General features: G+C 59.2%; 1 protein-coding gene across 2 annotated transcripts in view; it reads left to right on the forward strand.

Moving 5' to 3' along the window:
* Positions 1–8,984: 8,984 nt before the first annotated feature.
* Positions 8,985–15,139, forward strand: part of TRIM8 (tripartite motif containing 8) — a 30,436-nt gene continuing 24,281 nt past the window's right edge. Inside the window, exons 1-2 of one of the 2 annotated variants that reach the window (XM_037400305.1) lie at positions 8,986–10,234; positions 10,505–11,166. In XM_037400305.1, the coding sequence (XP_037256202.1) occupies positions 10,597–11,166 (570 nt within the window). In that variant the 5' untranslated portion in view covers positions 8,986–10,234; positions 10,505–10,596. Of the gene's footprint in view, positions 11,167–15,139 lie in introns of both variants that reach the window. The other variant, XM_037400306.1, reaches the window with a different exon arrangement.

Consider the following 15,139-nt stretch of genomic DNA (forward strand, 5'->3'; position numbering starts at 1 on the left):
TCCATCACTCACATTTCAGACCTTGCACACTCCAGCCACAAATAACCCACCGGAGGGCAGCGAGTCAGGCTGCTCCGTGCCGGTAGGGTACCTGCTCCAGAGGGGCTGGGGGGCAGGGAGCAAAGGGAAAAGCACTGTTAGATATTAAAAAAATCTCCAGGAGTGTCCAAAGCCAAGTCGAGTGGGGAGACCCAGATTCCCGCTGGACTGGGACCGTCCCCGTCTGCTCAATGCACAAATCCCTTCTCAGGCTGTGAAAAACACTGGGGCGAACGTGGGGCTGTGGCACCTTGTACTCCCTGCTTGCTTTTTGAGCAGGAAAATTATCCAAAGCATCCAGCAGAAGAGGGAAAATAAAGGCAAAAAGGGCTCAGAAGCAGGGGGGCTGGCTGGGCTGCATCACGGGGAGCATCCCTGAGGGCACGGGGGGTGGGGGGTGGGGGGGGTGGCAGCCTGCCTGCCCCGGTGCAGGCGCTGAACAATAACGCGAGGCGTCAGGAACACACTCGGCGGTGGGAATCCCAGTCCTTGCCTTAAAAGGAGATTTCAGGGGACGCTTTTATTGGAAAATTGTTTTCTGATTATTCAGCTTATTGAGAGTTTCATTTCATTATTCGCAACGTGATGCGAGGGGGGTTTCGGCTGCACATGAACAGTGACAGCCAAAGATGTTTCCGTGGGTTTCCAGGCCAGAAGAGCCCATTAAATCATCCCGTTAGACCTCCCGTGTTCGCAGGCCAGAGAATTTCACCCAACTCCTCTCACGTTGAGCCCAGTAACTTGTGGTTTTGATTGAAGCGGGCAGTCCGGGACGACGTCCTGTCTCAGCTTGATGACTTCAAGAGAGGAAGAATCTGCCACCGACTTCCCTTGGCTGTTTGTCCTGGTGGCAAAAAAAACCCAGTCGTGAGAGCAGCACCCTGCTGCCGACTTATTTTGGATGCTGCTGCATCCCACTGGCTTCTAACCTCTTTGGGATGAAGGGGGATGCACCCCTCGCCCCTTGGCCGGTGCCTCCCCCGCAGGTGTGCCTTCTGAGCCACATAGATGAACGCAGATAACCAGGGGTATCCCTGCCGGCTGCCCTTAGTGAGCAGCTCAAGAGTTAATAAACTTTGAACAGATGTGACCAACATGTCAAGACACGAGAAGTACGTGGTATGGATGTTTATAAGTACATCGACAGAAGGCATTCATAAAAGGTTATAGAATGTGGTAATAAGCAACCCATCAACTTGTTTGGACTCTAACACTTGATTAACCATTTATTAAAAGATGCAGAATCATTCATAAGCTGTAAGTGGGACTGAACGTAAAGTATGACTCTTCTTTTGTTAATAGAAGCCTCAAGAATTTCCCCTCCCTCCGTGCCACATTTTGAGCGGTTAAAGGCTAACTCTGGCTGCTGGCTGTCCCGGCCCCTCGGTGGCACGCCAGGAGCCTGGCACAATGGAGGGGGCCCCCACCCCACATTTGGCAGCACCCTGGGGTTTTGCTCACGGGGAGCCCTGGGTTTATTTTGGCCAGGCTCTGGGTGATCTCCAGCAGTGCCTGAGCATCCCTCTGGAGACCCTGGGAGGGACCTGCCCGGTGGGCTCAAGGCCACCCCGGCAGCAGGGAGGGATGGGCAGAGAGGCGTTTGCTGCCCAGCAGTGCAGTGGGCAGCACGAGGTGGTGGGCAGCGAGGGAAGCCTGGCAGCCCCCTGGGGACAGGAGGGCCACCAGCAGCTGCACAGGTGGGAAGAGCTCAGGCACTTCTCCCAGGCTTGCCTGGCAGAGCCCAGCACTGGTCCTGCCACCCACGGGTCCCCATCGGACCCCAGGGGTGGGCTGTGGGGGAACACTGGGCGCCAAGTGCTGAGCTCAGGAGGGTGGATCAGGGACCAGGGATTTCAGAAGGGTTAAAACTGGCTGCTTTGAGGCCCTGGTGCCCTGGTGCCTGGGGGAAGAAGCAGAGCACAGGAAGAGCTGGGAACCCATTCCCTGCGTCCCCCTGCACAGGAGTCAATCCAAGCCCCAGGCTTCAGACCCACCAGGATGGGATTGGGAACACCTCTAGAAGTGAAGGCAGCTTCATCCTTCTGTCAACTGGACCCTCGTTTTTCGATTGCCATCACACTCCGCCTACCCCCAGACAGATGTGTTTTCCTTCCTGATGTCTTAACAAGACCTCAAGCCGTAATTGTTCCCATTACACAACCAGGAGTGACAGTTTACTAGCAATGCTTCCTTGACCCAATTTACACCAATACCCTCATGTTCTTCCCTTTGCTGTGGGCAAACAGACCTTTAGGCTTTTGGAGAGGGAGGAGAGCCCCGGGAGTGGTGGGTGCACAGGTTGCAGCTCTGGAGTGAGCCCCTGCCTCAGTTTCCCCTGGCTGCACCGAGCCGGGGTTCAGCAGTGCTGCTGAGCTTGGGGGCTGTGGGTTTGGGGGTCACAGAGGGCACGGCAGCGGCGGATGCTTTGCCTTTCAAAGGAAAGCTCGGTAGCTGCCTGGCAGGGGGCTTTTTAGCATGCATGTGGCACTGGGTCATTTGGCTGCAGCCAGCTTTAATTGCTGGGAGCATGCGGAAGAGGAAGCAGGCAGCTGAGAAATTGCTCCAGAGTGAAGATTGCGAAGGTTACACCTTGGCCCCGGGCAGGGACCACAGGGGCCTTCTGGTGGGAGGGCAGCTGAACTGAACTGGGAGTGGGAATGGAGGTGGTGGGATCACACCCTGCTCCCATCCTCAGCCTCCTACCAACAGATCTAGGGCTGGCAGCTTTGTGTGCCCAAGTGTGTCGCCGGGCTGGCAGTGCGGGCTGCGCTGTCTTTCCCCCAGGGAGATGCCCAGCTACGGTGGGTGCGGGATGCTGTGCCAGAGCTGGATGCACAGGGGAAAGGGCTGGCGCAGAGGGAGAAGTGGGGTCATCAGTGGCCACAGGCTCGGGGCAAGGGGCTGCTGCTTTCTGCCCTGGCCTTGCGGGCAGTGAGGGGTGCGTGTGCGGGACCCTGCACCCGGGGGGACAGAGGAGCAGCGAAGCAAGAGGACAGAGGAACAGCAAAGCAATAGCCTTGGGGCAGGAGGGTTTGCATGGCCACCCAAGAAGCTGTAAATCCTGGCCTTGAGGCTACAACACAGACCAGCTGGGAAATGCCTCAAAAAGTGACTTTTCTACCTGCAGCACAGCCTGGGCTTAGGGCAGCACCAGCCGGGGTGGGGCCATGGGAGCAGCTGGAGGGTTTGCTCCTGGCACCACCTTCCCCTGCCCCAACCGATGGTGGGAGGCCCACCACACTGGGGTCTGCTGGTGTTGGCTACCATCCCTTCCCAGTCCCGCTAAGACAAATGAGTTTCACCCTAGCCAGTTCATTTTTCAGGGTGCAGCAGCGAGGCTGCCCCAGAATGTTGCCAAAAGAATATGAGATGCCAGGTGAACCCCAGGGCTGGTGGCTCCCCCAGATGCTCACACCATCCATTCCCTGTTAAAGCCCGGCTCCAGCAACACCTCTCCCACTGGCAGCAGAGGGTAAAATTAGACCAAGCTTCATGGTTTTTTCCCCTTGGCTGCCCAGCAAACTTTTACAGCTTTTCTGCCGAGTCCCATCCCATCTCAGGGGAAGCAGCTGCCCCAGCGGGGGGAAGAGTGGAGGAGCCCGTCTGGCCACCAGTCTCCCTCGTGCTCAGAAAAAAAAGAAAAAAATTAAATTGTGCTGGGGTTTTTGTTTGGTTGGAGGTTTTTTGGTGTGTATATATATATATATATATATATATATATATATATGGAGGTTTTGTGGCTTTGACGCAGTTTCCTGAAAATCCTGCCTCATCCTGCCAGGGGCTGAGTGAATACACATCCCAGCCCTCAGCAGTGGGGGAAAGAAGGAGGAGAAGCCGGGGAGGGAGAGAAGAAAGCGTTTGCCAAACTGGCTTGACCAGAATGTGACACAAGAGCAGGAAATGAGTCACGCCGGCAGGGCAGCTGCTCCCAGGCATTTGCATAGAAAGAAACCCCACTAGGCAGGGAACCGCACCAGCCCCGTCCCGGCTCCCCGGGCTCCAGCCCTGCAGCTGCTGGACCCACTGCCATGCTCGCTGGCACCCACCTGCACCCCGAGGCCAGCCAAGGCAGCGAGCCCTGTAGCATCACCCCCGCTCCATGGCTAGCTGTGCGACTCTGGATTTGGCCACTCAAACTCAAGATTGGGTCATTCCACCCTGGGTTTGCCCTGGGCCAAAGCGGAGCTCCCCTCCATCGCCCCCCCCCCCCCCGCAGTCCCCCTTGGCCAGCTCTCAATATCTGCTTTGCCCCATGCTTTAGGTTTGCGGAGGAAGGGAGAAGGCCCAGAATTTTTGCCTGAGGAGGCGCCCCAGTTGTGCATCCATCGCACAAGGGCAAAGCTGTCCCAAGGGGCCAACAAGGGCATCACCACCTGTGCATCCAGCACACCATCGCAGCCCTGTTCCCAGCTGCCAGTGTGGGACGTGGGTGTCACAGAATCAGAATGGTTGGGGTTGGAAGGGACCTCCAGAGATCACCTACTCCAGCCCCCTCCTAAAGCAAGTTCACCTACAGCAGGTCGCAGAGAGTCACGTCCAGGTGGGTTTTGAACATCTCCAGAGGAGACTCCACAGCCTGTCCCAGTGCTCTGTCACCCTCAAGGTACAGAAGTTCTTCCTCATATTCAGCTGGAACTTCCTGTGCTGCAGTTTGTGCCCGTTGCCCCTTGTCCTGTCACTGAGTACCGCTGAGAAGAGCCTGGCCCCATCCTCTTGACACTTGTCCTTAAAGGTATTTGTAGGCATGGATTAAGATCCCCTCAGTCTTCTCTTCTCCAGGCTACACAGGCCCAGCTCGCTCAGCCTGTCCTCATAATGGAGATGCTCACCCGGTCCTCCAGCCATCTTTGTAGCTTTCTGCTGGACCCTCTCCAGTAGTTCCCTGTCTCTCTTGAACTGGGGAGCCCAGAACTGGACAGTGACTGGATCCAGTGTTGCTGGATTCCACTGCTTGGGTGCTTGGGGCAGGGAACTTGCTTTGTGTGCTGTGGAGACCAGGCTGCACACCTGGCTCCCAGTCCCTTGTCGGTAATCGTAGAGGATGGGAGGTTTCCCCATGCACGCACATGTGCACCTTCCCCCAACAGGTACTGGGCTGCGAGGATGCCAGAGCAGGCAGGTGACAGTGTGGGATGGACAAGTGTGACACTGCAGCGGGGACGTGTGTGGGACGGCTGGACACAAGCAGTGCATGTTGGCAGTGTGCCCTGGGCTGGGTCAGGAGGCAACTGGCCGTGGGGACCTCTGTGTCGTGCCTCCTCCGTGGGGTGGTTTCCCTTCTCTCCCACCCCAGTCAAGACCAGGGGATGTCCACAAGCAGACAGATTTAGTGCTGCAAACCAGGCTACTGCCACCCTGTAGTATCCTTAAACCCAGTCCTAAAACAACAGCAAAGGCCTTCAATGCATTAGTCACATGAAGCAGGGTGGAGGGAGCTTTGGCCATCACGCTAAGCCACCTCACTGGGCTTACATGGAAGGGGGACAGAAGGGCAGTGATGGCTTCTCTCTGGCTGGTTAACTGAGTTATGAACGACCCAAGCAGCACATCGCTTTGTATTACTTTTGGAGGGCTCAAGGCTTCTGGGGAAGGTGCGGGGCTGGGTGCCACAGCACCCAGGAGTGTCTCAGGGACCAGGGACGGGGTAGTGGCAGGCAGGGAAGCTGTCACTTTAACAGCCAACCGCTCTGTAAATCTGTGCGAACACTCTCCCTCTCCCATCAGCTCAGTGGGATCCACAGCCCTAAACAGCAAACAGAGGTTCCGTGTGTCTGCGGGCTGGTTAAACATCACTCGAGTCTGCCTGGGAGAGCAGAGGCAGGTCCTTGGTGCCAGCTGCCAGGCACGGCCCCGCTTGTCCCCTGCCTGCAGCGATGAAGGCACCTCGGTTCTGTGGACCAGCCGACACGTCCCTGCTCCCCGGGGACACGTCCCTGCTCCCCGGGGACGAGGTCCCTCTGTGCTACCCAATGCCACTTCAATGCCAGACCCTGGTGACAAGTGTGCACACATCTGGGCTCTGCAGGGCGTGGGGCAATGCTCTGGTGGCCCTTCACGCATGGGAACGTGCAGCCCAGTTGGTGCTAATGGGGGCCTCAGCAGAGATGCTGATACTTTGCCAGGGAGTCTGGTGGGGGTGGTGATCTCTTCAGGGCAGGGCTAGGGGCTTTTGAAGTGAGACTACTGGCAAAGGGTAACAACGGTCCGGCAGTGACTGGGAAAACCAGGGCTTCGGGGCTGTTGAGGTTTGTGTGCCAGGACTCCGCTAAAAACTGCCTCTGTGGCCCCCTTGGTGCGAGCTGGGACACCCCCATGGGGCTGGATCCTGATGGAGGGGAGCCCATCACGCAGGCAGGCTTACTGCAGCTTGCTCCTGCCGGTGTCCGTCAGACACCCAGCACTGGCAGGAGGGCATCTGGGAGCTGTGTGGGCAACAGGGTCCTGTCTACAGCCCCCCCAGGTAGCTCCTGCTGGCTGCAGAAGGGCTGTGATGCCCAGCCTGGCTTTGGCAGGGGCTTCCCTTGCCCAGGACGTTCCTCCAGGCTGGGCAGGGAGATGGCATCATCCAGACCAGGGTGTGATGACAGCAGGGCCAGTGCCTGTCCTGAGGCAGCAGGTTTCTCAGCAGAGAGCAGGACGCATCTTTCAGCTTGGCTCAGTCCCATCCCTCCACCTTCCACTTTTAAATCCTGCTAAACACCAGCCAGCTTCCCCAGGTCACCCACAGCGGAGGGCATGGGGGGCCCCCAGCAGCCCCTGCAGGAGGGCTGTGCCCTGCCCAGGGTGGGGACGGTGGCTGTCACGGGGGGGCTGCTCTATACTGCCTGTGTTTATAAAGAACTGAGAGTCACAAATAGTTTTGCACTGACTTTTTGAGGAGCGGTTTGCCTCCGCACGGGCTCAGCCGGCCGACAGCAGCTCTGACGCATCCCGCACTGCCCTGCCCAGCCTCCGCCGGTCCAGGCTGCCGGACAGCCTGTAAAACCCTGGAGGAGATGTACAGCTTGTGGGCTTCGAGGCTGGGCAGAGAAACTACATGGCAAACCACTCCCTTTGCAGGAATTGGCGCTCAAGCCCCAGAAGCTGTGGACTGGGTGTGCGGGGATGGAGGGGGGTGGTCAGGGCGTGATACAGGGTGAGCCCCAGTCCCACGGTGGCCTGGCTGTGGGCTTTCCCATGCAGGCAGGGATCGCCCAGCCAAACCCAGAACTAGGTTTTATTATGGCAAAGAGGCTGTGGGGGCCTCACCCAGAAAGCAGAGGCAAGCAAGGTGTCCTGAGCCACCCTGGGCACCGCACACCGGCTGCAGCCCCATCACGTTGTTATTATTTGCCCTGGGGCCACATTTCAGGCCCAGGTTGTGCTGAACACAATTCAGGCAGTAGGTAGAAGTGTTCTCCAATGTCCCACCAAAGCATGAAGTGAGAGGGGAACTCTGGAGGCAGGGAAATGGGGTGGGGGATCCCAAATCCAAACCAACCTGAAGATAGCCGGTACCCATCACTGTCTCCTTACCCGCGTGTCTCTTGGCAGGACCCACTGTGCACACAGGGTTTCTGCAAAGGGAAGTCTGGAAGGACCTGGATCACCCTCACTCTGCATGTGCTGTAGGATGCTCATCCCTCTAAGAAGGCAGCCAGCTGCTTCCGGTGGCCCTGGCGCTGGGACTACTGGGTGCTGTAATGGATGCTACTGGGTGGCATCTCTGGATGGCTCGGTCTGCGGCTTTGAGGCTGCAGTTGGGGAATTCCTGCTAAATCCCTGCTGGCTGCGAGCGGCCATCAGCGAGCCTCACCCAGAGGCAAGGCTGGGGCCAGCTTCTGAAGCCATGTCTGAGCCTTTGCCCCCTGACTGCGCGCCCTGAGCTTTTTTTGGTCTAAATGCTCAGCTTTGAAGCCATTTGCGACCCCCTCGCCGGTGGGAAATGGATTTACACCAGCAACGTGCTTTATTCCCAGTGGCCCGGCACATTTGGCAGGGATTGGATATACAGCGTCCCGTGGAACAGCTGAGGACACATTTGGTGGCAGAGCCGCTGGCAGGGACACCCCTGTGCCCTGTGCCCGGTGACAGGCACCGGGGCTGGCCGTGTCTGACAGATCCCATGGGACAAACAGCTGCCCTGCACCAGGGGGACACAGCCCAGGCGGTCCCCTGCAAGGTAACAGCCCAGCCGGGGGGCGAGAGGGCAAAGGAGGCTCCAGAGGGCACTTCTGGTCCCCAGGGTCAGCTGTGGCCCAGATGTGAGCTGGTTCCAGGGCAGATGGGCCCCTCCTATGGAATGGCACCCTGAGCAGCCCTGCGGTGGGGATGTGCTGGCGGCCAGGCACAGCGGCACGGCAGGGACGGCACGGCAGGGACATCCCGGCTGGGGACAAGCCTGGGCTCCGCGGCGGCTGGGCTGCGGCAGCCGGGGCGGCCATGGCGCGGGCCGAGGGCTGAGCAGCGCCGCGCACCGCGTGGGCCCCACCGCCGGCCGTGCCCCCTTTAAGGCGGCGCCGTCGCGGGCGGGGAGGGGCGCGGGGGGCGGGGCCGGGGGCGGGGCCGGTCCCGCCGCAGCGCAGCGCAGCGCAGCGCCAGGCAGCTCCGAGGCGGCAGCGGCAGCGCCCGGCGGGATCCACCGGCTCCGGCGCCTCCGCTCCGCTCCCCCCAGCCCCACCGGCTCCCGAGCGGGGCGGCCCCTCGGCGCGCCGGGGCGGGGCGCGCCCGCCCCCTCCCCCTCGGTCGATATATCCCCCGCGGCCGCCGCCCCCATGGCCGCCCCGCCCGCCCCCCGCCGCCGCCCCGGCCCCCCGCGCCGGGGCTGAGCCCGGCCGCCTGCGAGGCGCCGCCCCCTCCTCCCCCAGGAGATCCGCTGCGGGGATCCACGCCCCCCCTCCCCCGTTCCTCGTCACCCACCCCCCCGGGCCGCGGCCGCCTCCCCGAGGGCGGCGGGAGGAAGGCCGGGGCGTGGGGCTCCGGCGCGCGGGCGGCGCCCAGGGCGACCCCAAGATGGCTGGAGGCGGCGGCGGCGGGGGCAGGCTCGGGGGGCTGTGCTGAGCGGCCCCGCCGGGACGGGACGGCTCGGCTCGGCCCCGCAGCCGCAGCCCCTCCGCAGAGCCCCGCCGCGCGGGCGGGGGAGGCGGCGGGAGCGGTTTTGTTCCGGTGACTTTTTTTTTAATACCTTTTTAAATTTTATTTTATTTTTTAATTTATTTTTAACGCGTCTCCGGTCTCCAGCAGGGCAGCTCAAAATGGCTGAGAGCTGACTCGGCTCTCCCGGAACCGCACGCTTCGGTCGGCTCCTCCCGGCTGCCGCCGCCGCCTCGCCCCTTCCCGGCGGGCCCGGAGCGGGGAGCGACCCGGAGGCTGCTCGGGCACCTCCGCCGCCCCCGGCTCCATCGCATTGTTGCCGTCGGGGGGGGGCTGCGTCCCCCCGGCCGGCCATGAGACCGGGCTAGGTCGGACCCCCCCGCCCCGGACGCGCCGTTTTTCCCCCAGCCCCCGGTGGGAAGTCGGAGCAGGTTGATTTGGGGTCCGCGGGGTTCAGAGCTCCCCCTCGGCAAAGCCCATCCTCTCTCCCATCCCTCTCCGGGAGCGTTGGACGAGGCTGGGAGGGCTGCGCTACGCTGGGGTTTGCTCTGAATGACCGAGCTCTCCCATTCAAGACCTCGCAATCTCGAAGCAGACGAGAGGGGGTTTTTTCCCCTTTTTTTTTTTTTTTTTTTTTTTTCCTACCCCCCCCTCCCCGTCTCGGCTTCACCCCCCCTTCCTTTTTTTCTCTGCTGCTTCACCGCATTAGAAGCAAATCTCGGGGGCCACGGAGAGAATTCGGTTTTTCGCCATCGTCATCGTCGCTATTATTATTATATATATATATTTTTTTTAATCTTCCTCCTTTTCCCATTTTGGATCTTAACCCTTTGATCTGTTTCCTTTAAAAGACTGATTCCCAACTCCCATCAGGGGGAGAGGGAGGAGAAATACAGGGAAGATAAAAAAAAAAAAAAAAAAAAAAAAAAAAAAAAACCCGAGCGAGTCGGTGCTCTCAGCTGTTAGCCGGGCTTGTGGGGGACAAAAGTCCCTTTAAAATATTGAATGTCAGTTGCAAACCTAAGAAAGGAAAAATCTGATCCGGAGCGCTAAATTTAGGAGCTTTATATGGAACTTGGACTCTGCTGCTGGATTTTGTATGGATTTTTTTCAACCTTTGGTAAGTTTCGATTCACCTTCTGGGGTAAAAAGAAAAAGGGCTCCTGGGGGTGGTGGGGGCTGCGCGCCCTGCGGTGTCGCGTCGGGTGGTTTAACCGTTCGCGTCGCTTTTTTAAAGACAACCCCGGGGCCACCGGGGTTTCTGGCTGGCGATTCCTCGAGTGCTGCGCCGTGCCCGATTCTGTCCCCCGGTTTGGAACCCGCTGCCGTTTTTGTTGCGTCGTGCGGGGCGGGGGAGCCCGGCCGCTCACCCCCCGCTTTGCCGTTCCAGGGCGGACAGACCCCGGCGCCCGCCCCTAGACCGCACTGAGCGACCGAGCCGAGCCGGGGGGGGGGAAGCGTCGCCAGCGGCTGCCGGCAGAGATGGCCGAGAATTGGAAGAACTGCTTCGAAGAGGAGCTCATCTGCCCCATTTGCCTGCACGTCTTCGTGGAGCCGGTCCAGCTGCCCTGCAAGCACAACTTCTGCCGGGGCTGCATCGGGGAGGCGTGGGCCAAGGAGTCGGGCTTGGTGCGGTGCCCAGAGTGCAACCAGGCCTACAACCAGAAGCCCAACCTGGAGAAGAACCTGAAGCTCACCAACATCGTGGAGAAGTTCAACTCCCTTAACTTGGAGAAGCCCCCCTCCGTCTTGCACTGCGTCTTTTGCCGCCGGGGCCCACCGCTGCCGGCCCAGAAGATCTGTTTGAGGTGCGAGGCCCCGTGTTGCCAGTCCCATGTGCAGACCCACCTGCAGCAGCCCTCCACCGCCCGCGGCCATCTCCTGGTGGAGGCGGACGACGTGCGGGCCTGGAGCTGCCCCCAGCACAACGCCTACCGCCTGTACCACTGCGAGGCCGAGCAGGTGGCCGTCTGCCAGTTCTGCTGCTACTACAGCGGGGCCCACCAGGGACACTCGGTCTGCGACGTGGAGATTCGCCGCAATGAGATCAGGGTAAGTCAGACCGTCGTGGGGATGGGGGTTTGTGCGGCTCGGGGTGGGAGCGGGGGGGGGGGCACCTCTTCACCCAGCCGCCCCATCCCCTGCCATGTTTGTTCCCCAAAGGCCTGTGTCTGTCTGGGCCAAGGCACAAGCCACCCCGGTGCTCTGCTCCTCCGCCCGGTCCCCCGCGGCAGACATGTTGGGCGGCCTCCCCAGCCGAGCGGTGACGGAGCCCGGGGGTGCCGGGGGGGCTCCCTGGGGAAGGGGGGGCCTTTGGAGCCGTTCGGCTGTAGGGCCTGCGGCTGCTCGGCTCAGAGCTGGACGGGGAAGGGTCGAGGTGCTGGGCCAGCAGGGTTTGGAGGGGTTGTCTCCCCGGTTGCTGCTGTTCGGGGTGAGGCGGAGGAGCTGCCCGCATCTCGGGGCGAGTCACCCCGAAACTGGGCTCCCCGGGGGGACAGGGCAGCACGGACGCGCACCCCAGCTATTGTAAGGCCCGTGAATGTCAAACTGCTGGCTCTTCCCACCACCTCCCGCCAGGGCCGTCCCCTTCCCCCCCCCCCCCCCGGCGATGGAAGAGCTTCGTCTCAGGGACCCGCGGCTTCTTGCTGGCAGGGATTTGGGCTTGGGGTCTGGCCAAAGAATGGGGTTCCTAGCAGGGGGCACGGGGCTGCCCCCCTTCCCTGAAGCAGCATGGGGCATAGCGCTGGGTTCGAGGGAAAGGGAGTGTGTATTTTGCTAGTGGCCAGGCCATCTGGCAGCAGCTTTCACCCCTGGCTCCCCACCCTGAAGTTTGTGGTGGGCATTTAACAGCCCTGTGGGCAGCCCTGCTGTGACACCCCCCCTCCCCCCCCCCCCCCCCCCCCCCCGGCCCCAGGGCTGCCCCTCCGCTCCCCCTCTGACCCTTCTAAAGAGCCCCGGCGCTTGTCCGCCGAATAAATATTTAACAATGAATTGAATGGTGATTACTGTAAAATAGGGATGATTTCCTGTGTATTTTAATGTTGCCAAAATGAGTCACCATTTAGCAATAAAAAAAAAGTCATAAATAAAAATTGCAGTATAATTACTTTCCAATTGGATGGCCAGGCCGGAGGGGGGGCAGCTCTATGTAGAGGGGAGCCAGCCTGAGCTCACAGGAAGGTTATTTTCCTCTCCAGGTTTTTTTGGGGAAAACCAGAGAGCTCTGTGGAGGTGCCAGCAGCTCCGCCACATGCACTGAAAGGGGAAAGACCCAGCCAGGCTTTTGGAGAAGCGCTTTTCTGCTTCTATTTATAGGGAATCATTTTGGTCTCCCTCTGCCAGGGTGGGGAGCCACCCCATGAGGGCTGTGTGGGGCTGGGACGGGGCTCGTTTGTGTGTTTCCTGGGACCCTTAGCCAGGGACCAAAACTGTTTTTCCAGGTCCTTTTCCAGGACACTTTGATCTCATGTGTTCCCGCTCTTGCTGCATGGTTTTTTTGTTGTTGTTGCTGCCGTTGTTATGGCTGGATGTTCGCTGTTCCTTGCGGATGCATGCTGCTAATGACCTGGCAAAAAGCTGCCACCAGCTAGGCTGGATTTTGGCCCTGGCTTGAAATTTTGGGATATGCGGCCAGGCACCGAAGGTGTCGGACAGCTGCATTGTAGAGCTGCAGAATTATTTCGTGACCTTGGCCAAATCCCTCGGTACCTCCATCGCCACGTTATCTTAATTTCCTTTCTCTTCGGTGATAAGCTTGTCTCTTCCCCCCCACCCCCACCCCCCGCTGGGTGGCTGGGTGCGTGGCTGGGGTGGGTGCTCAGAGATTGGGGCAATGGAGGACAGCCCGAAGGTAGGGGACAACGTACCCGAAGGATTCCCCCCACGCCCTGTAGTTGAAGCGTTTCCTCCATGAAGCGACTGGAGTAGGGAAGAGCTGCTGGGAAAAATTCCCGGCAGGTTGCTGATGCTCTCTGCATGGCCTTGGCCAGGTCTCTGGCTGAAAGCCACTCCTTGCCAGCCGGCGAGGAAGGCGGCCATGTCGGCTCCCGAATTAGGGTGCGTGCACTCAGCTGGTGACGCTTCCCGCCTGCGGGAGCCGGGCCTGGGATTCCTGGCGGCTTGCTCACCCCGCGGCATGAGCCGCTCTTAGAGCATCCCGGGAAAGGAGGGCTGGGACCGGGGGGCGGATGAGTAACGCTGGGCTTGGGAGGTCCGGGGGAGGCCCCGTTGTGAGAGGTTTGTTCCATGTGTGGCTCGCCTTCGGGAAGCCGTTAATTGAGAAATGAGTCAAAGTTTGGAGGCTCGGAGCCCTGTCCTTAGCGCAGGGGACTTGGTGTGAGTGTGCGGTATCAACCCGGGGTGTCAGGGGTGGCCCCCATAGCCCGGAGGACCGATGGCAGTCTCCAAACACCCTCCCCATAAACTCACCTTTTTTTTTTTTTAGCATTTATTACTCTGGCTCTGCTGCTGGCCCATGTCGACGGGCATCTTGGCCCCAGTTATGGTCCAGTTTGAAGGGGAAAAGGGGCTCAAAACTCCTTGGGGACAGCACCAGTGCTTCTCGGCTGTAAGCTGGCAATTAGGGCAGGAGAGCTAGTGCTGGGCAAAAGAGGCTGGAGGCAGGTGTCTGCAGGAGGAAAGAAGGTGTCTGTGGAGGACTGGCTCAAAGTGTAGGCACGCACTTCATGGGTTTGGGGGAAGGGGACCGCTCAGCATTAGGTGCTGCACAAACCCACAGAGCCCTGGCTCAGAATTGGTTGAACTTCATGGTGCAACCGTAATACAAACTGTAAATAAAATATGTGGTTAATCTTTCTTTCGTGGGCGTATAAAGCGCTTACCTCCCCTTCCCCCCTGTGAGATGTTTTCTCCTTTGTTTCCTGTTTTTGTAGTGCTTAAAGAGGAGAGGAAAAAAAAAAAGCCAACAACCCAGCCTCTTTTTTTTTCCTTTTTTTTTTTCTTGTCATTTTGTTTGTGTCAAGGTCTCAAAATGAAACACTTTTTCTTCCATCTTTGCTGCCCCAGCCACGTGCCTCCTGCCTGCATGGGGGAGCCTGCTGTCTCCCCTGCATGGGGGAACCTGCTTCCAAGGTTGAAAAAGAAAGTTGCTCCAGCATGAGGTTGATGTGTTGCACTTTTTTTTTTTTTTAGTCCAAAAAGGGGAAAAGTACATTACTGGGATTGGAACGCGGATGAGAAGGCAGCAGCCAAAGAAAGGGACTCACGTGTGGGGCATTACCATTTTTGTCCCATTTTTGTGTGATATGGAGGCCAGGCCCATCAGAGCTTATTTGGGGATGGTCCCAGCTGCCTGTCCACAGCTTGGAGGTTCCACCAGTGGAAAAGGGCTTGGGCAGAGGCTCTGCTCCTGCTTCCGTTTTGTTTCAGGGGACAGAGATAGATTTCCCTCTGACCTAGCTTGCAGTGCATCTTTGGGAAACTGGGAGCAAATCCCTCCACATTCTGAAGTTCTCTGATGGTTTTGAACATGAAGAGGGAGAAAGCACGTTGTGGCATGGAGACCTGTGGGAGAACATTGGGGATCCTCCTGCCCAGCACTGTGGAGCAGCGCCCATTCGGCAAATCCATGGGGATAGAGGGACTGGGCTGCTGAGTCCATATGCTCCTCGGTGGCTTTGGGCTTGCTTTCTTGGCAGCACCCCAGGTAAGGGCCAGCTCAGGTCCTTTCTAAAGTATGGGAAAGAGGTGAGGTGAGCTCTTGGTAGGGTCACAGGGACAGATGAATCTCAAGTCTATACCAGAACCTCTGGTCCTTTGCCGTTGTTGGCCACCAGCCCCAGTGCAGAGATGGCCTGTGCGCTTTTCCTGCCTGCCCCAGCTGATTGCCTCTAAGGTCTCTAGAGGGAAAATGCCACCAGTTTTTCTTTGCTAGGTGGCCCTGACACCAGAGACACCTTCTTGTTTGAAACTAGTCCCATGTCGCATCCCCATGCTGTCATCTGTGCCGGGGACGTTTTGCTGGGACCTAGGGAGCCTCACTGGTGGGGAGGCTGGGGTCAGCTCC

Source organism: Falco rusticolus, chromosome 9 (assembly GCF_015220075.1).
Source record: "Falco rusticolus isolate bFalRus1 chromosome 9, bFalRus1.pri, whole genome shotgun sequence".
In the NCBI taxonomy this organism is placed as follows: Eukaryota; Metazoa; Chordata; class Aves; order Falconiformes; family Falconidae; genus Falco; species Falco rusticolus.